General features: G+C 48.6%; 1 protein-coding gene across 2 annotated transcripts in view; it reads right to left on the minus strand.

Annotated features, from left to right (window-relative positions):
- Positions 1 to 1610: 1610 nt before the first annotated feature.
- DHX35 (DEAH-box helicase 35) overlaps positions 1611 to 22014 on the minus strand; it is a 66239-nt gene continuing 45835 nt past the window's right edge. Inside the window, exons 14-22 of one of the 2 annotated variants that reach the window (XM_059133203.1) lie at positions 21058 to 21112; positions 18849 to 18944; positions 16986 to 17080; positions 15193 to 15270; positions 13569 to 13698; positions 10354 to 10435; positions 8639 to 8710; positions 6378 to 6489; positions 1611 to 2681 (exon numbers count right to left, since the gene is read on the minus strand). In XM_059133203.1, coding sequence (XP_058989186.1) covers positions 2637 to 2681; positions 6378 to 6489; positions 8639 to 8710; positions 10354 to 10435; positions 13569 to 13698; positions 15193 to 15270; positions 16986 to 17080; positions 18849 to 18944; positions 21058 to 21112 — 765 coding nt within the window. In that variant the 3' untranslated portion in view covers positions 1611 to 2636. The other variant, XM_059133204.1, reaches the window with a different exon arrangement.

A 22014-nucleotide genomic window follows, 5' to 3' on the forward strand; every position in this document is an offset into this window, starting at 1 on the left:
TGATTTCGTCAACTGGTTTTCATTTTTGTTTTGGATTAGTTTTTAATGGAGAGACTGCTGTAGGATTGTTGGAATTTTATTTTTCCAGGGAGAACATTTCCAAGGTACCACCTAATTATCATCACCATTTTCCAAAAGAAAGAACATTTAGCACCAGGAGGGGGAAAAAAAAAAAAACTAAATTCAAGGCTAACTTAAGCTTTCTAAAATGGTCACGACTCCAAGTTCCTCATCTTGGAAGGGCAGTCAGGTAAGCTGTGGTGCCCCCCCACCACCACCACCACACAACCCCCATGAACTCACTGACCAGCCCATCAGCACTGGGCCCTACAAAGCACAGCTGAGAACAGACTAGAAGGCGAGGGGCCCCTAGACTGAAGGAAAGTGGCACCCAGCACATGCAGTGCTAACATGGGACCGCAACAGAGGAGCACAGAGCTGGGGTCCATGCATCCCGCCAAGTTCACAGCCAAAGGGAAACGTTCAGCAGGGAGAGGAGAGAGGGAACAGAACATGAGCATGATCTACATCCACTAGGAAAGGGTCTTGGTTGTGGGGAAGCCTCTTCTGGGTGCTGCCCTGGCCTCCAACCACCACCGTGGCCTCTGCAGTCCCTCCTACTGGGTGGTTCTTATCTGCCTGTGCAGTCACATGTCACCAGCTAGACAGGCCGGGCGCCCAAGCATTTGCTGACAGACTGAGTGGGCAGCACTGGCCCACCCTCAGGAGACCAGCTACAGGAAAGAGCTACTGGCAGAGAAAGTTCCATCTCGGGCCTGCAGGACACCCCCACCCTCCCCTCCCCCGTGGTTTCACACCAGCTCCTCTCCACTCTCCTACCGGAGCACCTGGCTTCAAACGAAGGCACCCCAGTGCTGCCGGAGTTTCACTAAAAACAACTTAAAACCAACGAGGAGCCTGAGGCAAGTGGTCTGGTGGAGCTCTGCAGAGAGTCTGGGGAGCCAGGCGATCTGGCTGTGCAGAACCAGGCCGGGACGTGGCTGGCTCACGAGGCTGTGCGCTTGTTCACACACAGGAAGGGGGCCTCAGCCAGACCGGGGCTGTGAGGCTGCAGCCTCTGACAGTGAAGACCCCTCTCCACTCGGAAGGGCTGCCCGCAGGAGGTGGAGGCACCAGGGTCAACGTGCCGGGCAGGATCCAGGCTCTGGGGCAGAGGTGACACCGCACTCCCTCCCGTCTGCGTGCAGCCCCCCTCGCCCAGCACCAGCTGTTGGCTCTCCCATTTGGGGTCTCCAGTCTCCCTGCAGAGGATGTCCACCCCGTACCTTTTCCTTCTCCCACTCCCACAGCAGCTTATCACGATCAGCCCTGGTTCTAAACTCACCTTTACAAAAGTAAGTGTTTCTGACCTCTCTACGGCAAGATCCCAATCAGAAACTGGCAAAAATTAGCACCTCTTCAGGCCTTTATTTAAACGACATCCCATGGTTTGCTCCATGAGCTCTCAAGGGCGGACGGCCACTGATCTTGTCCACGGAGCCTCAAAAGCTGCTGTGGCGCCAGAACATGAGGCTTCTTAGCTAACGTCAGGCCCTCTCGCAGAAGTCGTCACTGGACCATCTTAAAATACAGATCACGAGTACCACGGGTGGGAGGGAACACATTTACTTGAGGTACAAAGTTTTCTATTATTAACAAGTTATCACTATTATTTACATGTTTACAAAATGGAAATAAAAATGACATACATGTTTGGTGCCAAAAGTGGCACATCCGAACTAAGATCAGTACAAAAATAAAGTTTCAAGCCACGTGTTTTTGAAATAAAGCTCACTGAAACAGGGGAGAAACCCGCATCGGTCATGTGTTGAAATGCAAATATCATCCCCGCAAGGACACCTGGGGGCAACGCTGGACCCAGCGCCTGCGGAGAGGGCGCCCGGGTTCTCCCAAACCCAAGCAAAGAAACAAAAAACAAATAGACAAGTTATGTTCCTGAGCTACAGAAGCTTATTAGAGCTTCTAAACTGTTGTGAATTCCTGCGGCAGAAGGCTCCCGCCGGGGGTGAGCAGAGCTCACCAGCGTTCAGCTAGTGGCGGCGTCGGGATGCGGTGTCATACGCGGAGAAAGCGAGGCCCGCTTGTGAGACAGAAATCCTTCGCGAACGGAGAACAGTGCACACGAGTCCCGCCGGTCGGTCACCAAACCTTGTGAGTCTCCTGCTCATTCCACCCGGCAGCACGGCTGGGGCCCCGCCAGGGCGAGCGAAGGCAGCCCCGCACCGCCCTGCACACCCCGCACAGCGCTCCAAGCCGCAGCGGCCAGCCTTCCTTCCCGTGCCCCACGAAGCTGGGCCAGAACCGAGCGCCGGGCAGAAGTGGCATGCTGGGTCGGCAGGAGCACTCCATGAACAGACAGCACGGCCCTGCCCGTCCCTGCTCTGCCTGGGTGCAGCGCGGCGGGGGGCCTGCCCCTGTGCAGTCTCCCCGGGCTCCCAGCAAGGAGCGCAGATGCCGAGGGGAGCAGGAAGGAAAGGGCTAACGAACGGGCTGCGGCCCACTTCAGAGCAGCAGGAGACTCCATGTGAGCCGGGGCCAGCTCGCCACCCAGGGCCAGGGGACCACAGTGTGGAGGAGAGGGTGTCAAGTCCCCTGCGGCGGCAGCCGAGCTCTGCTCACTGGTCCTGGACCTTGGCCCTTTTGGCTTTGAGGGACAGGTGCTGCAAGAGAAGAGAAACCATCAGCATTAGGGGTCGCTCAGACAGACAGACTGGACTTCAGCAGGACCCCCACATCAATGATCACGCCAGCGCAGCCCTCTGGTTCGCATATTGTCGGCAGATGCCGTGCCCCTCAGAAAGCAATATGGAGGGGAAAAGCCCAAGGAACCAACAAAGAAGATGGGCCTTCGGTAAGGTCCAGCAACCCAAGGCCTAGCCCGGCATGGCCGACCCTGGTCACCCAGGGCTCCATGGGAAGGTGTCGGTGGGACACACTCTCCTTCTGCCCCAGCCCCGAGGACAGCATCACAGCCAAACCCCTGAGCTCAGGGGACTAGGCTCAGGCTGGACATCGCCTCATGTTTCTATGAATTCCTTGCAAATGGTCCAGGACAGTACCCTCCCCATAGAACAAGGACTCCCATGCTTTCACCAAGCACCTCCATGTGCAGGTACATGTGCTCGGGGCCCTGGTCCCCACAGACTGCTGGTAAATGCACGTGAGGGAAGACACACAGGAAAAGAACACGTCCTAGTGCCACCCTTTCCCTTCAGAAACATCACTCCCCCCCAGTATAAAGAACACAGGATGCATAACCTTATAATCATGGGCATCGGATAATAGCCATTTGGGGGACACAAATATACTTTATATTCTAAAATAATCCCCGAAGTGCTAGTAATCCTAAAGCATGAGTTTAAGGCAGAGTATGTAAACAGAAGCTTTGAATAATGGACCTCTGTTCACTGACTGAGGAATCCCGAGTACCCCCTCATAATCTTAAGCAAACAACCAAGAGCTACCCTAACATGCAGTGGAATCGTCACATAAGGGCCTCCCAAACTGACTGCTGGTCCCTAACATGCTCGGTGCCCAAAACCTGCACACCCACATGGGCTGAGACAGCAAGGCCACTGCTGATGGGGAACCATGGGCCCTGGAAGGACGCAGGGTGCAGGAGACATAACACACTGTCCAGAACCTGTACCCACTGACGGAGGGAATGGGACAGGTATCTCGAGGAGCTGCAGGAAGTCCCTTTCTAACCACATGTGGGGGAAAAACATCCAGTACAGGTTCTTGCAAAGGCCCCAGTTAAGAGAGTTTTGTCTAGATCCCAAGGACACCTCTGAGAATCAGAACACAAAATTAGGGACAGGAAGGCGACTCCCTGAGCAGGCCACCCTGTTCCCTGCAGCTGGGAGTCTTGCGGCATTTCCGTGATCTCCCTTCTCCCTGCACTTTACCCAAGAGGACCCCTCCAGCTACCGTTAGGCGCTCCCAGCCCTAGCCTGAGCATGGGGCTGATGTCATCGTGCCTGTGCATAGGGCCATTTTTGGTGTTCGTTTCTTAGAAGAATCCAGAGTATAAACACAGCCTACTCTGGACCATTTCAGGCCTCCATACAGGGAGAGAGTGACACTCAGAAAACAATAGCAATGGAAAGTCACCCACAGTCCCAGGAACTGCGCCAGGGACCCTCTGTGGGCGGGGGGAGGCCACGGGTTGAAAAAGGAGCGTCTACCATACATGGGTGGCCAGTGGAGACCTGCAGGGCTCTTGAGGAAATCCATTCATTCCAGACAAGTTAACAGTACAAGTACCTTTGGACTATTTGGGTAAGAAGGGGCCAAGGTTCTTGGGGGGGGGGGGGGGGTTTCAGGGCCCTCGCGCTGGGAAGCTGTGGCACCAGATGACTTGTAAGATCCTGGCATCTCTAAAAATACTCTGCTCACAGGCTGTGATCGGAATGGATCATGAGCAGAACAACAGACATCTGGAGAGAAGAGACCAATGCAGAAATCTGGGATTGTCATTTTCTTCAGATTTCCGGGGCTATTTGCTCTAACTTGGTGGGCCTGAACTGCGGTTTTGAGATGAGAAGGGAAAATGACTCAGCTCCTAGCTTAATCCTGTTCTCCCAGAGTCTAAATGGATGCGGGACAACTTCGGGCTCACCCCCCCCCCCCCGAATGCTTGCATCCTCCGGCCTGAACCACAGTGTCTCTCGGCTTTTAGCTGGCGGTTCCCCTCACTCCTCCTGGACTTCGGAAGTCCGCTGCTTCCCACCTGAGAGGTTCTGGGGGAAAGACACTCTCTCACTTGGGGTGTGGTCTTGTCAGCCCAACACAGCAGGAGACACATTCGGAACCTGTCTCTGTGCCTGCGGCTGACCTGGTTTCCAGCTGAAGCATCTGTATGAGGATACGTGAAGAACCATACAGGCTTGAAATACTTTTCATTTGATTGGATACAATTTAAATGCTTTAAGATGGTTTTAAAAGGACAATTTCCCCTAACATTGGAGGGACGAGAAAAGCCTTCCATTTTATGGGGTCATGACTCAAATGTTTCCAGAAGGAAACAACTGAAAGGGCTGCAGCACCCGGACAGCATCACTCACAGCGAGCAGCCATTCCCCGGCCCCCGCTGATGGCTGCCAAGCAGTAATGTGGGCCCAGTGATGGCAGAGTTGTTTTTTTATTATTATTATTTGAGAGAGAGGGAGAGAGAGAGAGAGATACAGCAGGAGCAGGGGGAGGGGCAGAGGGACACGCAGTCCTCTCACTGAGCAGGGAGCCCAATGCAGAACTCGATCCCAGGACCCTGAGAAGAGGATCTGAGCAGAAGTCAGTCGCTTAACAGACTGAGCCACCCAGGCACCCCCTAGTGCTGGCAGACTTACCATTTCTTTTAAGAGAAACCCGAAATTGTATTTCCTATGAAATCTCTCAATTTTTAAACGCACCCATCAATCTTTTAAGTTTGGGTTGAAAACACTGCAGTCTGGTTACAAACCCTGATGAAGTAAGGGGTTTGGACTCCCCTTTCTCGGGTAAACAGTCGTAAAACTGAACAAAGTAGCTGAAGCACTGTTTTCCAGCACTGGGCATTATACAGCACCAGCAGTAAAAAAAGAAAAAAGAACTAATTCAGAGGACAGGACATGACCAGCAACGCGGCAGACTTCAATCCGACTATATCAATAATTGCATTAGGAGGGATTGCACTAAACAGCCCAATTAAAAACATGATGCAGACCAAATGGAATGAGTCAATGGAAGCTTGTGAGCCCTGATTTACCTGTTTTCACTCCAGCCTTCCAAATATAACCACCACTTCAAGATCTTGTTAGAACAATGTACAGCCTTCCCAACCCATCCCAAGGAACAGACGATTTTTTCTGTGAAAACGAAGAAAACCAAACTCTCCATTTCCTCCACGAGGCTCACTACCCTGCTGGTCCCCCACGAGGGCCTGCCACGGAAGAGTATGCACCGAATGCCGACGTGCGACAGCACCCACCGCGGCGCAAACCACCTCGGGCGTAAGCCTGCAGACCAGCTTACGTGCCTGGTGAGGCCATCGTCTTCAGAGAGTATCTGTGCCACTCCTTGTGAACATAGTCCAAAGTGTGACAGAATTTCTTGGAAGAAAGAAAAAGCAGAGGGGGAGAGGAAGAGCCAAAGATACATTCTTCTTTTTGTCTTTTAAGTTCGAGGGATAGATTTCTAAGTGCACTTCTCTCTGAGCAAATGGTATAGGGCTTTCACCCAGAATGGGGGAGAGATATGGGAGCGGCCTTTCCACCCCATGCACTGTCGGGGGGATGAAACTGGAGAATTGACGTGTACTTAAAAATACAAAGAGGCAGCTAACAGGTGTTTTGAGGGCTAGTCTCTCTTGACCCTACCGTTCCTTGTTGATAGAAGTGGGGAGCCAGCTCCAACAGCCAAGCGGATTCGATAGCAGTCACGTCTCTCATGTAATACTTGGAGGTCTGTATAACTTCATTGTAGATAACCCTAAAAACAGGAGAAAACAAGAATTTCCTATACCTTATGGTGAGAACCCAGAGCCACAGCAAGCAGAGCTGGCGAGTTTTCCCGTTTCCAGGGACCTCCGGTGTGTACCAAACGCGCTTCCGCCTCATGACCTGACTGGTGGGTAACACGTGCCCACTTTACAGGGGAGATCAGCCTGACATCACTTCCAGAACATCTCACTTCTCGGTGCAGGACCCTTCTGGATTCTCAGACTGTATTTACAGAACTCTCAACAGAGCACACCGACTTTATTCCAAAATGTAGAAAGAGAAGCGAAGGCTTGCCTGATTCTGAAAAGGAATGGAAATGAACCGCAAAGAGCCACTAGGAACTTCTGAGATGGAAATAGTCTACATTTTACTTGGAGTGTGGGGGACATGGGTGTACATAGCCGTCACCACTCTCACTGTACACGAATTATACCACGACTTACAGGAAAACAGGAAGGGTGGGCGCCTTGCCTGAAACTGAGGTAAAAGACACCAAAAAGCCAAGAAGATAGTGTCAAATCCGCAGATTTCCAAGTGCACACAGTAGACGGTCAACGGTTTCTGAGCTATCTGAAGTGCTGACACAGGCTTCCCTAATCACGATAAACACCCGGCCGCACTGCCACTGTGCCTGCCTCTGAAGCCAGCAAACGATCAGCTGCTGAAGGCCGGACCCAGTGAGAGGGAGGGGCCCTCTGCAGAGGCCGGAGGGGAACGGTGCTCCCTTGGTAATGCGGCTGCTTCAGGACTGGCTCTATTCTGCCACGCTCTTTGCCCTTCAGGGCTCGTTAGGAATGAGGCAGGAAAAAGAAGTCTCCCCACTTATGCAACTCCCAAATTAGTCAACCCAAAGTCGGCAAACCCTTGGGAAAGGATCTAGAACCGAGGTTTGCTTCCCCCTTCTAATCACTCTGCATGCTGACGGACACAGGACAACATTTCTAAACCCAGAACTGACTGACCACCAGCTTCTGGATCTGCAGGCATTACAGGATAAAGTCTAATCCCTTGCCTCGGGGAAAGAGTCTCAAACTTTACCACCCATCAGAGCCACAAGGAGGGCTTGTTAAGACGGGACCCCCCCACTCCCAGTTTCTGATTCAGAAGGGCTGGGCCCTGGCCTGGACATCTGCATTTCTAACGGGCTTCTAGGTGACGCTGATGTTTGCCTGGAGAAGCCACTACTTCAGGGCACCAAGGACCTCCCAGCGACCTTTCTGCCCTCTCTCGCTTCTACCATTATCTCCCTTCCCAGGCCCGCTCACTCTCCTCTGCCTTCTCCACCGATCTGCGGGGAAGAACCAGTTATTGTTTTTAAATTTTCCAATCCACTCTGAGAGCAGTATCTTTCTAAAACACAATACAAATGAATTGCTAGAAAAATGGATTCTAAAAAGACAGACAAAACACAGACTCCCAATTTTTTATTATCAAATCGGACAAAAACTTAACCAACCTATTAAAGGTCTAAATGCCTCCTCTTGTGTGCGCCTCTCTTCCCTCATAAGCGGCACAGTCTCAGACCTGCCCCCCCCCGTCACCCACCACCTTGGGCTGGCCTGTGCCAGCCGTAGCAGGGACTCCCCACTTCCCAGACAGGCGGTTCCCTCACCTTCCCGTGGCTTCGCTTCTGCCCCTCCCTCAGTGTGTACTCCCTCCACCTCCTTTTCTGCCCAAAAAGTCCTGCCTGCAGGCCCCCGAGCAAATGTCATCTCGTCCACGAAGCCACTGCTGACTCTCCCTGGCAGGTGACACAGCAGCCCCCGTGCCTTACGCCCACCCCACCCGCCCCCAGCAGGCCCTTCTCCTGAGCTGCTGGAATGTGTCTGCATCTGTGTCTCCATCAGGCCTGTGGCCCGGAACCCCAATCCGCCTCCACGTCGCTGTGCCCAGCGTAGGGTTTAGCACCTAGTCTGTGGGTGAAGGTGAAATTTTGCTGAGTACATGAGGGAGGACAGGAGTATCGCCATTTGTGTAAGGAAATCTGATAAGAGCAGAAATTCTGTAGATGACTCAGCATAACAAAGTCGACAAACGGGTATGCCAGCTGCTTGCCAGGTCTGAGGACCCAGGGACGAACAAAAACCAGGCCTTGCCTTCTGAGCAGTTACAAGGCTCAGAAGCAGACGGCGGCTTACCAGCGAGGCGGCTTCTCTGCGTAGAGGACCGAGGCAGGGTGGATATGTAATTCATGATCGTCACGGATAGTCCTGGCAAAGAGAAGAATTTTAGCCACAGTCAGTGTGAAATACGTGGAGTGGGACACTCCCACAGATGTGTTTCATGTTATCAAAAACTGCACGCTGGTGGTACTTCAATCGAACAATCTATTCTCTCCATCTCCTCTAGTGCCCTCAATGTCCCCTCCCCCACTGCCACCCCAGAAGTCGAGAACAAATCATACAAAAGACCAGCATGTGGCTATTCAGGAAAGAAACATGGAAAATACCCTGCTCTGCCCATGTTCATGTTTATCTTCCATATATTCTCTTTCAAAACTATGTCCTTAGGGGCGCCTGGGTGGCTCAGTGGGTTAAAGCCTCTGCCTTCAGCTCATGATCCCAGGGTCCTGGGATCGAGCCCCACATCCGGCTCTCTGCTCAGCAGGGAGCCTGCTTCCCTTCCTCTCTCTCTGCCTGCCTCTCTGCCTACTTGTGATCTCTGTCAAATAAATAATTTTTTTAAAAAATTAAGAAAAAATAATCTCCTTAGGGACAGAAATAATACATAAAGTTACCTGTACACACTTTCCTATTAAACAAAATTAAATAGTAAAGATAAAGGCTATGGGGGATATAATAATAGGGGAAAAAGGAAGCTCCGTATTGGACTATCCATTTCTCTAAGATAATATTCCAAATGTCAACTCAGATTTGATTCAATTTAATTCAAAAAATAATTACCCAGCACACAACTACTGATAAGCTCAGATCACAAGAGAGCAGCAACAGATTAGGATGCTGCTGGCCAAACCCTAATTATGGGGTGTTGCTGTGGGTGCATTAGGGAAGCACCTCGAGCACCATGATGGAGCTCATCTCCAGCTCTGTGATAGACCAGTGCCCCAGGGTCCTGGCTGTGCCACCAGGTGGCCTGAGTTGATCAACACTGAACTTCTGCCTCAAAGGGACTGACTGACCATGAAGCCGACTTCCCCTCAGAAAATAGGAACGTATTATTCTTGGAGGGGAAAAGGCTAATGACAAAATAATATATGGAGAAAATGCAAAGAAAAGCTGGGGAGGAAGCCTTTGGACAGCTCCCATATGAAAAGAACAGATACACTTTTGAACAGGCTCAGGTGACACTCTGGACCAGAACAAGGCAAAGTCTTGAGGTTACTAGGAGGGCATGGAAGACCAGGGATTTTCTGCCCAGAAAGTGGAACTGGATGAAACAGGCTTCGGTCTGTGGCAGGCGGCACATCCAGCACACGAAGAAACACTTCCCAACATCCAGAGAGCAACTATGGCCACAAGGTCCCACAGGTCTCTAGAAACAATGAAATGCCAACAGCTGGGGTTGTTTCTCCAGGAAAGAGCATCTCTAACGGTCCTTTCCATTTCTCTTCTTCCGTTATTCGAATGGAAATATCTCCAACCTCCAGGCTTATAAATATCATCCTTCCACAACATACGGATGAGCTGAATATTTGAGAATCATTCCCATCAACTTAAGATATTATGCTGAAAGCTATGGAGTTAACCTCAACTCATCTTTGCAAGGAGGCAGGAGATAAAGAAAACCTATTTAATTTAATTCTGTACTTTCCCAGCACATCAGCTTTCTATGGGGTTTGGATCATTTTTAAGATTTCTCCTTTAGCAGATGACGTCACAAAGTATCGCATTACCTGTAAGCTCCAGTAGAATGAAATCTTGCTGCGTTCGCAAAGAATCCTGAAACAATGCACCTCAGGACTGGATCTGGATCACCTGCACGAGGCGGCAAACACAGTGATGGGTGAGCCCCTGGCCTGCCCTGGGTTCTGCATGTTCAGGCCGGTGCTGTGAGGCTCCAGCCCAGGCTGCGTCAAACCGCCTCGCAAACCTCCCCTGAACCAGCCCCAGTCCCACACCTCCCGGTGCTGGACGCCAGCCCTGGCACCATCTATGGCTATAGAAGGAAGCATGCCAGACTGTTCCTTTAACTCGGGATGCCCCAACCCACCCTGGCCACAGGGTGACAGAACCAAGGTCAGGCACCAGAACCCAAGACAGCACACCATAAGCTGGCCAGTGACACCAAGAACTTTTTTAGGAGAAAACCTTAATGGTTCTTCCATAAGACACAACATTACAACATTATTTCTGTTCTAATAAGCTACAGCACATAATTTTTTACAATTTTTCAAATGTCCCATTTTAATTGGTGTGCCTGTATTGCTACAGTAAACATCTTCCAAGGATAGAGCCCAACCATTTGTTAGATGATTTTCACTGGATACATTCTAAGTGATTATGCAAAGGATAATGCCATGTGTGTGGCTTACAACATAGGACATTCCATCAATTCTAAGACTCACCCTTTCTTCCCCCTTTAGCTTACTGAAATCAGGACAGCATTTTGTTAATTATAACCAGCAATACTTTTTTCCTAGTGGTACATAAAATAATGGCGTGCCTTACAAATGATGGCATCTTAGAACCAATGAAATACAGTACGTTGGTAACTAAGTTTCCAAAAGGCAGTATAATTTATTAAGCCATCAAAAGTACACAAGAATGTCAGTGTCACCGCATTCTTACTGGCAATGTTTTGGCTAAAAGGTACCCCTCTACTGCACATTTATCAATTACTATGTGTGTTTTTTCTTTTTCTTTTTCTTTTTTTTTTGAAACCAGTATTTTTTCTAAGCATGCTAAATGAACTCATTCTATGATAGAATTTATAATTTTTCATCTCTTATGTCTGCTAAAAATACTTTTACTATTTGTTTTTTCTTTAACATCTTAGAAATTTCAAATTTGGGGGCGCGAGGGTGGCTCAGTCATGATCTCAGGATCCTGGGATCTAGCCTCGCATCAGGCTGTCTGCTCGGCAGGGAGCCTGATCCCCCCCCCCCCTCTCTGCCTGCTACTCTGCATACTTGTGATCTCTGTCAAATAAACAAATAAAATCTTTAAAAAAAAAAAAAAAGGAAAAGAAATTTCAAATCTGTACATAATTTACTGTGTTTCCACGATTTTCTCTATTGTTTCTCAGCAATAACTGATAAATCTCAAATCTACATTTCTAACCAAGGTCTGATCCAAGATTCAGTCTCTTCTCTCTAACTGCTACCCCAAAGAAACTTCTATGTGGAACACACATTCTTATTCGGGGAACACTGCTTCCAAAGGGATGATAACTGGCTCTCGGGCAGGGAAGGGACAGATCTTAGATACTGCAATGGCTGTGGCCCACCAAGGCCCAACCCTACCTCACAAAATCTTATTTTCCCTTATGTTTGATTTCTCTTATTCGGAAGAATTTAAATTTAACATCACTTTTCTCCTGAGTGAGAGGCTGATAATGCAAAATAGGTTAAGAAACACAGATGGAGAAATAAGGCTGTCATCTGCTAGGTGACAAGCACAAGATCAGCTTCTCCCCCAAACAGCTGCCTCTGGAAGCTTCCCATTTCTATCAATGACACCAACTTTACCCAATCACCCAGTTTCAACTCTCCCCTCTCCTGTGAGCGTCTTCACTCATCAGAATTCTGAGCATCTAATATGCCCCTCACCCCGAGCACGTGTCTCCACAGCTTCCCTGCCCTGTGCTTGCTAGGGCAATCCTGCTGCTGGACTGAACCGGACCCCCACTCGAGGCCTGCTATGCGACCTCCCAGGCCCAGCCCCGCTGGGCTCCCGTCTGCCTACATTCCTATCACATCCGCACCCGTCTGCCTGAAGCACTGATGGCTCTACTCCTCTAACTTCAAAGGGAACTGAAGACCTCACACCGTAGCACTCAGTCTACCCGCATCAGTCTCTCCCTTCCCTGCACTGTTTCCTGAGAGTCAGCACCATGTCTTGGCCATTTTGTAATCACTTTGTTAGGATAGAGGCAAAAATAAGGCTGAAGCGGCAGGAATGAAACTGCCCGAGTCCGACTTCCGATTCCACCACACACTCGGCGTGTGACCTTCTGCAAGTTTCTCTTTGCCTCTTCGCCCACTGATCTCATCTATCAACAGGGATTCGAGCAGTACCTAGTCACTAGACCGGTGTGCGCACTAAATGAACTCACAGTGGACACGCTCGGCACATGGCCGGCCTGCTCTCGGCACTTGGGAAATGCTAGCAGGGACTCGTGGTGCCAAGGGTACCGGGCGCCGGGCGTGTGGCTGGCCCTCCTCGATGGGCAGCAGCCAAGTGAATGAGCATGGGGGTCACCCTTCAAGAGCACAGGTTATAAGCCACACACAGATCTGGATCAGCTGAACCAGCTGTGCTGTCCTGAACTCAACTGAATTTCTCCCTAGGACTTTACAACCCATCTGTAAGGTAAGGAAAGTATCACCCACACCACACAAAGTATCCCTGTGACACCACACCTGCTGTGGTGTAACCAAGCATGTCCTCAGTTAATGGTAGTCACAGTCACGGCCAGAAGCCAGCGACCAAGGCTTACGCAGCACTCCTGTCTTACCCTAGGGACTGCTGAGGCTCAAAACACAGACTTCATGAGTCATGTCTGCATTTGAACATAAAATCTAATTTACATGGTAGAGCCCTAAATACTACGCACTTAAAAGCAACTTTTCTTGCAAAGCCTACATGCAGAAATTAATAACTACGTAACATGCAATGATGTAAAATGCTAATGATCCTGAAGTCTTGTCAGGGCTTGTCAATTTTTTCTTCCCCACTAAGAATAGCCCTAAGAAATAAAAATGGACCTCCCTGGAAAAAACAAGCTACTTTTATACACTCAGCTTTGCATCAACACGGGCAATTCCATGTCTGCCCAGAGGAGGTATGGAGCATGCCGTGCCCTCGCACCAGCCTCGCACAGACCATCTGCAAATACATGTCAATGGCACAGAACGGGGTGTCGCCGGGTGTGAAGGTTTGCTCTTACCTTCGCTAGATTTCTTGGGCACTTGAAACTTGACAAGAAGCTTCTTCAACTGCTCTCGCACTGTCGCCGCTCTGACAAGACCCTTGTAATTCAGGAAATGCTCCTGACACCACTGAGAGTTTTTATTGTGCTACAGGGCAACCCAGACAGAGGAGGAGTGAGAGAAACGCAGACAAGTTCTCGACCACGGCTACACTGCAAGGTGCACGGTTTCCTTTGCCCCCCTTCGCTTACTCAGTGGGACAAGACCTTCCCGTCCTAATGGGCCCCATTCTGCCCCATGCTCCTCAACGGATGCTGACCACCACACATACCATCGGACTGCTCTTTCGTCTAGCTTCCCATGCCAAAGAGCAAAGGAGAACTTCCAGACAGTTACTTTCAGTCTGAAATAGCCTCTTAAGTGGCGAGCTAAAAGAAAGAACCACTTCCCTGCGGGTCCTTATAAATTAACTTTGTAAATCAACTTTCTGTGAGTTCATCCTTCTAGGAGACTCCAGGCGCGCAATGACACTTGCCAATTGAGAAATGATTTGCAAATGACTACTCTTCATCCCCAACACTTAATTTTTCTATCAATAGTGCTTAATTTTATTCGACATTCTTAAGTAGGATCATTATGTCTTAGACTACATTACTACTGTGGGGATGTATCTCTGAAATTCTACTCCAAGCCAAAAAGGAAAGCATTTTGAATAAGAAAATGTCATCCACAGATTTCCCAAGAAGGCGACTATACACTAACGTGGTATAGACATGCGCCCGCCTTCCACCGGCAGAGCGAGCTTCAGAGTGCAGATGGCAAAGCCGCGCTCATCAAATGAATTTTAACTCCTGTAACTTGTAACTCATGATCTCAGTAAGAGATCAGGCTTTTCCGAAGACTGTTCATTAACTGAATCATCTCCCTTAGATCTCCGGTGAAACAAAAACCTAGTAGATCTCCTCTTCCAGAAGTATTTAAGAAACAAATACGAGACACTGAAAATCAGAAATGTTTAATTCCCCCTCCCACCCTTTCCTCTACATAAGAGGTTTCTTACACTTTTCGTCTTTAGAGCTCTTTTTCAGCAATTTTTGGTAAGACTCTTAAGCTGTATTATTTGCTTAGTTTTACAAAATGTTAAAAATGTTACAGAAAAACACAATAAAAATTAACAGTGCCGATGGCTAAATCCGGGTAGGGTGAGTGAACAGACGCGGTCCTCAGCACCCGTCCCTCACGGCCGGTCCCTGCTAGAGGAGTGGCGGCTGACACAATCTCAAAGACACTGCTTTTAAGAATTCAACTCCACACACTCTTGGCCTCACTTATTTGGCAGAAAATAGAACAGGACTTGCTACTCAGATGTCTGCCAGTGCTGTCCAGCAGCACTGGTGGGTGTGAGACGGTAAGGAGAGGGGGAGGCTGAGCCATCAGCGTGCTGCTAATGCATCCCATCTCCAGGCAGGGGACAGCCAGGAGCGAATCCTATGTTCTTCCAGGCAAAATCACACCACAAACCCAAGCAGGGGCCCCACCCGTGGGTTACTCGGCCATCGCTTTATAAACTGATCTGGAACCCTCACTCCTAGATCACCCTGAGTTGGGTGGAGGGGCCTTTTGAGGGGCAGCTGTACTTACTTTGATAAACGCTTCATACACGTTGAGCATCGTGAGATGATCACCCTCTTCCACAGCAAATTTTCGGTGCACTCGAATCTGGAAAGAACAAAGCAACATTCAGAAGTCAACTCCCGTGAGCCTCTGGTACTGGATGGTAACACTACAAGCAGAAGAGCTCATGGCTTGCAGAGTCAGAAAGACCTGATCTGTAGCTGGTCTGTACCCGGTCTGACTCCACCACCTCCCCAAAACCTCAGACTGGTAATATACACTTTCTTGGCCTCAGACTGGTAATATACAGCTTCCTTATCTGTAAAATTGGGATTATTAAACCTATCAAGACTGCTGCAGGATTAAGAGGATTCACTCTCACACCTGCCAGAGGTATTAGGGAAGCGTCAGTGTTCTTATCTCTCTCCTGCTCTACCCAGTCCATATCATCTCTTTCCGAAGAACCTCCCCCCTCCCCCCTGCACCGCAGCCCCTAGAAGAATGCACATTCTGGGAGGGCAGGTGGCCAGCAGTCTGGCGCGCGGGAGACAACTCTGTATTCGGAGGTGACCACCAGCCACGCAATCTTTTCAGACCCCATCCCTCAGTTTTCCTTTCTATATGATCCTGGGCAACACCACCCTCTTCTCGCAAGTACAAGAACTCAGCACATACAATACATAAGTAAGCAAACAAATTCATTTAGTATCTCTAGAATTTTCTCTTTGCATCAAATATCACATAATTAAAGCCTACCTAGCCACCTTCCTGCCTTCCTTCCATTCCTTCCTTAATAGGTATTTCTGGGACACTACCAGAGGTCAAAGGCTGTTCTAAGCATTTGGGATATAGCAGTGAATTAAGCAGTGGTGGGAGCAAAAAACAAACAAGCAAACAAGCCAAATATGGTACAGCAGGTGGGAGGAAGGCCCAGGGGAGAACACAGCAGAGAGGCTGGACCACGGAGGGGAAACAATATAATTCCAGACAGTGGTCGGCACCTCAGGTTCCTCATCTTGAAAACGAGTCTGCCTACTCTGAGGAAGGACTGTCAGAAAGTGTAACAGAAAAGCAAACAAAAAAGGGAAAAAATGGACATAACACCAGGCACAGAAGCTGGAAAATGTCCTCTATCATGTTACGACTGTCCGGGAAGAAGACAATCACCACACGTCCAAGTTCAGCTCCTGCGTGTGCAAGGCTGCCACTTCCCACTCTTCCGGCAGGAACTAGCCGATTTCACCCTGGCCTGCCTCTGTCAGTGTACCTCGCCTCCAGGGTGCTCTTCATAGCCTGATTTCTCCAATCTCCCCAGCACTCACTCCTTCAGCCGTGTCTGGTGCCGGGGCCTCAGGCAGGGCCCTGCCATCTCCCTGGCTTAGAGTACCCCTCCACTGCCACCAAAATCAGCCTGCTGTGCCCAGGCACTGCTTCTTATATCGCCAGTGCACCACCCAGCATGAAGGCCATTTCCCTTATGGGGAGAGCAACAGGTCACAGTTGTGACTGGGGGCTCCAGACTATGAAAGGCAACTGCTCCACAGTTGTGCAATCACGAACGTGAGTTATATAACCTTTCTGCACCTCCACCTCTAAAGATGATGAGAAAAGTGTTTACCTCCCAGGATTATGGTGAAGACACAAGGGAACACGACGCACATAAAATGTCTGGCACAATGTCAGGCACATCGCGAACACTCAGAATGCAAGTGGGTCCCATCTGCACAGCCCTGTCATCAGCGGTTCCCAGAGAGTTTCAACAAGGGAACCCACAGTCGAAGAGACTGGTATGAATGACTTGGGGAAAAGGCTAGACTTACTGCCTGAGACTTCTGGTTTGAGGGGACCACAAAGATATTCTGGATTTGCATCATGGCTGCAATGCTTAGAATTTCCTGAGAACAGCCAAAATTTCCTATAAAACAAAAAGCATGTTTGACTTCAAACATGTACTATCAATGAGAAGTGAAAGACATTTCATTATTTTCCTTATACCATACTACAAACTAAAGTCACATATGTATATACAGTTTGATTGTTGAAGTTCGTAACATATCAACACTTTACCCTTCTGAATGTAATGTCCCACAAGTGGCCCAGATGAACAGAGGCCCAGGAGGGTTCTGAGAACTCCAGCTACACACCACAGTGGGACCAAAGGAGCCGAGTCACTAAGGGCGGGTTCGCTCCACACCTGTTCCCTACTCTCAATTGGAACAGCTAGGATCCCGGCCAAAATCCGAGGCGGGGGAGCGGGGGGTGGCGCAGAGAGTATATGGGTTGTGTCCCTTCTGCATTATCTCTCTTCCTGGACCCTTCTCAGGGCTGGCCTCCCTCCTGACAGGGCTCACCTGACCTGGCAAGCCCCACACACACCTAAACCAGGGCAGCCCTCCTTGGGCAGCGACTGCTCACACCTGGGAACAGGGTCTGCAGCCATCAGCATCCGGGGCACACTGGACGGTGACAGCGAACTGTCGCACCTGTCCTCCTCCCCACAGCTTCCAGCCTCATGACTGACACGCACCCCAACCCCAAACTTAAGAGTCCCATTTCTCAATTAAGCCTGAGGTCATCCGGGTGTTTCAAAACTAAAGCTACCCCCCTCACCACGCTTAGTCTGACATACAGCTTTGTAAATTGCTAGTGCATACAAAAGTTAGCCAAAAGCAAGAAGAAATTCTAATTGCTTTTCCTGGTCGAGGTGGTGGGTAGAGGACTCTGACTTGACCTCTAACTTCAGAACTTTTGCCCCTTACTCCCATCCTCACAGACATCTGAAGGCATCAGGGAAGCTGGGCCCCTTGTGTGCTGGTGGTAGGAGTAGAAAGAGGTGTGACCTCGGGAAAATAGTACGGGGAGGCCTCCAAGAATTAAACACCGAATTATTGGATGATTCAGCAGTTCCACTGGAAGCACACACCCAAAAGGGAAAGCAGGGACTCCAACAGACACTTCTATGCCAGTGCTCACAGCAGCCTTATTCACAACAGCTGGAAGGTGGAAGCAACTTTTATATTCAGTAGTGTCCACCGGCAGGAGAACGGCACACACAGGGAAACACTAGGCAGCCTTAAAAAGGGGGCATTCTGACACAGGCTACACCATGAATGAACCTTCGAAGACAGTATGTCAAATGAAATAAACCTGTCACAGAAGGGCAAATATTATAGGATTCCGCTGAAGGGAGGTTCCCAGAATCATCAAATTCATGACGACAGAGTAGGAGGGTGGCTGTAGGGCCGGGGGGAGGAGGGAGTGGGGAGTTGGTGTTTAAAGGGGACAGAGTTTCAGTGTAAAAAGAAGAAAAAGTTCTGGAAATGGATGGTGATAAGGGCCGACTGAAAGTGTGAGTGTACTTAATGCCTCAGAACTGTACACTTAAAAATGTTTAAATGGTACACTTCATGTATTTTTTATCATAATTTAAAAAAAAAAAAACTTCCATGTTTAAAAAAAGAATCAGGCTTCTGTTCTAGGCCCCCAGGAAAACAAAAAGTGTCTACTGAATGAATTAATGGTGACTGACACAGATTCCCCAGTTAACCACATGCCCAAGTCAGACAGCGTTAGAGGAAAGCTCCTTCACTACACGGAATATATCATGCCCTCTTCCCCAGGGTGCACAAAATTCAAAGAGCTAATCCTGACTGAATCAGTGAGAACTACTGGTCTCCACCTACCTGATTCAAGCAGCATTTTTGCAAACATGGGGTTCAAAGGAAACTCTGCGATTCTCATGCCAAGAGGTTCAGTTAGGCGACAGTCTTTGTCCAGACCTGCCGTAAGAACAACAACAGAAATCAGAAGGCGTGTACCTTCTGTTGGAAGATGTATGGTTACCAGGATAAGCACGATGGACGCTACGAAAAGGTGTCCAAAAGATGAACCTCGCTACCAAGCTCAATCTTACATCAGAATGCTGTTACATTAAAAGAAGAAAAGACCCACTCTGAGCTCCCGAAAAGCCAATTTTGAAAAACTGACACTTCGCATAGCTTCTATTCAAGGACTTCATTCCCAGGGAACAGCCTTGCGGCCTCCTCCTGCTTCCCACTCCCCTCCCCCACCCTGGAGACTGCTCCTTCCAAGTGCAAGTGCAGATGTCTCAGAAGGGCATCCCAAGCCCTCCGTTCCTTGCACATTACGAGAGCAATTACAAGGCCAGCGACTACAAATCTCAATGTCTGCCCAGACCTCTCCTGGGTGCCAACACCAGGACTATTCATCCAGCTGCCCCCTGGGCAGCTCACTGAACTGGGTGGACTCCAATTCCCCACATCCCTCCTTGCCCCTGTGCCACCAGCCAGTATTCAGGATTCATGGGATTCCGGAGCTGCTACCATGCAGACTACTCCCAAGGCATGCCATTAAAATACATGCTGCAGAGCTCAGAGTAAGACGGGAAAGGTAACTTCTCTTCTGTTCCCATATAATCATCTCTTTGAAGGTGATAATTCAGCTTGTAGCTGGAGATTAAGTTGGGTGGTTCCCCTTGCCTTCTCCGGCTTCCTTAGGTCAGTGAAGAAATAGAAAATATTTTAACTTCCTGTTGCATTAGAGGCATATCAATCCAAATGAAAAACTTCTCTGTTGTCAATGTTCTCTCATACACATTACAGACGACCCCAGGAAACCTTGCTTTCAGGGTCCTACGACATGCCTGAGAACAGGGATGGGAACCCGTTCGGCATACACTCACTCTGGGCTGACCTGACCCAGACCCACATAACGGCCTTCTAAATCCATCTTTTAAATCAGTAATTGGCTATTCCTTTGGGGGAAGTATCACAAATGTAATGAATGAAGATGGACCCCATACAAAAAAATTAACTCCAAAATGGATAAGGATACTATGTGACATATCCAATCCAAGAAATGCTATTATTCAATAAAAAGGAATGAAATATCAACACATCTATAACACGGATGAACCTTGAAAACACTGGCTGAAGGAGAGAAGGCAGTCGCAAAAGAACAGATGATATAACTCTGTTTATGAGAGATGTCCATAATAGGCGAGTCTACAGAGACATATTAGATCACTAGTTGCCTGAAGTTGAGAGAAGCAGGGGAAAGGGAGTAAGGAAGGAGCACTCATAGGTACAGGGTTTCTTTCTTAGGTGATGAAACTGTTCCAAATTTGAGATGATGGTCATATAACCCTGTGAATATACTAAAAACCACTGAACTGTACACTTTAAATGGGTAACTTGTATGGCATATGAATTATGCCTCAACAAAGATGTTAAAAACAAACAAAACAATCTCAAAGGACTAAACCTCTACCTAAACTTACTACCAAACCAGACAATATGTTCATTTGGAGCAGTATTCACAGAAGGCAGGTACTTCCTGAGCAGATGAATTCAAGGCTACGGTTTTCTCTATCTTAGAGTAAACACTACATTTTTAAACAATAGAATAGAGGTTCTTACAAAGCATGGTGTTTCCTTGCCCCAAAGAACTCCATGGGCTAGTCATCGACCCAATTCTCCACAGGGAACTCCAGGAATGGAATGAGGGGGGACAGGAAGAGAATGCTGAGCCAGAGATTTCAGGATGGGGTGGAGGGACTGAGAAACAGGCCTGAAGACGTAACATCTAAAATACTGGTAGGGAATCTTCAAGATGTCTTTCAGGAGTGAGGCTCTAACAGCTCCTGATGTACCAACATGCTTTATAAGTTCATTGCCATAACTGGACTTCATGTACTATTAATCTAATTATGGTCCCACCTTTTTACACCCCTGAAGCTTAAGGGTTGTTAAAAGAATTATATATATGGGGAGAAGCAGTCCCATCCCTGAAGATACTAAGAGCCCATGAATACAACCAAACCACTATCATCTATAGTAAGCAGATGAGAGAACATGTAATAGACAGGCATACCTCCCAGAGCATAGAGTAACTCCAACGCTTGAACCATCGACTGGGCTGGGGGGGGCTGTAAAAACATAAAAATCCTCCTGAAGTCATTTCTTCAGGTAACAGACATAAAATGTGACGATTTCCTACTCAAATCATTCTTCCCTCTTCCTGCTTGTATTCACGTTGGCGCCCTTGCCACGGTCTTCCTCTCCTTCGTAGCATCCTTACTGCTACTGGGTCTTCAATCTCGGCTTGATTAAACTCTGCCCCTTGGAGCCCTCCCTCATGCTCCCCTCCACCAGAAGTGATGCGTCCCTACTTCGAACAACCTCCCTGTTTTCCTACACTCTCATCAGACACTTCTGACTTTCATCCTTCACAGTCTCAACCTTCTATTCCAGCAACCCTGGTGGGTAACACTGCACCGCCCAGAGCCCAGTGCCAGGCCTTCCCCCACAGGGGGCAACTGACACGCGCAGAATCTGAATTCTGAAAAAGAAGAATGCTAGGCAATCTGACATTCTTTAAGCAAAGATGCTACTGTGACCTTCAGTGTGATTATCTGGTCCAAATCACAGCTCCAGTATTTTTACCTAAACACACACTGACTAGATTGTCTCCCTGGCCTCATCTGTTTTGGGACCATATATGAACACTGTTTTAACACAACTGGAAGGACTGCATATGTATAATTTTAGTTTGTTTTTCTGTATGGTTTTCTGGGGTTTTTTTTTTAAGCCCAGAGGAACTTCACAGTGATTACTTGGGATGGCTGCATAATAGTCCAATGAGGTCATACTCCGTAAAAAACACAGTCCTTTTCAGTTCTTTGCTAATTGAACTAAAACTGCTAAATAAACAAAATTGTATATGGTCTCTAATTTCAACTGTTAAAAAAAAAACAAAACACACAGTTTCAGGGAGAAAATAACATGAAGGGAATATATGAAGATGAAATTGTACGTATTTTCCTCTTTC

This window comes from Mustela lutreola, chromosome 9, assembly GCF_030435805.1.
Source record: "Mustela lutreola isolate mMusLut2 chromosome 9, mMusLut2.pri, whole genome shotgun sequence".
In the NCBI taxonomy this organism is placed as follows: Eukaryota; Metazoa; Chordata; class Mammalia; order Carnivora; family Mustelidae; genus Mustela; species Mustela lutreola.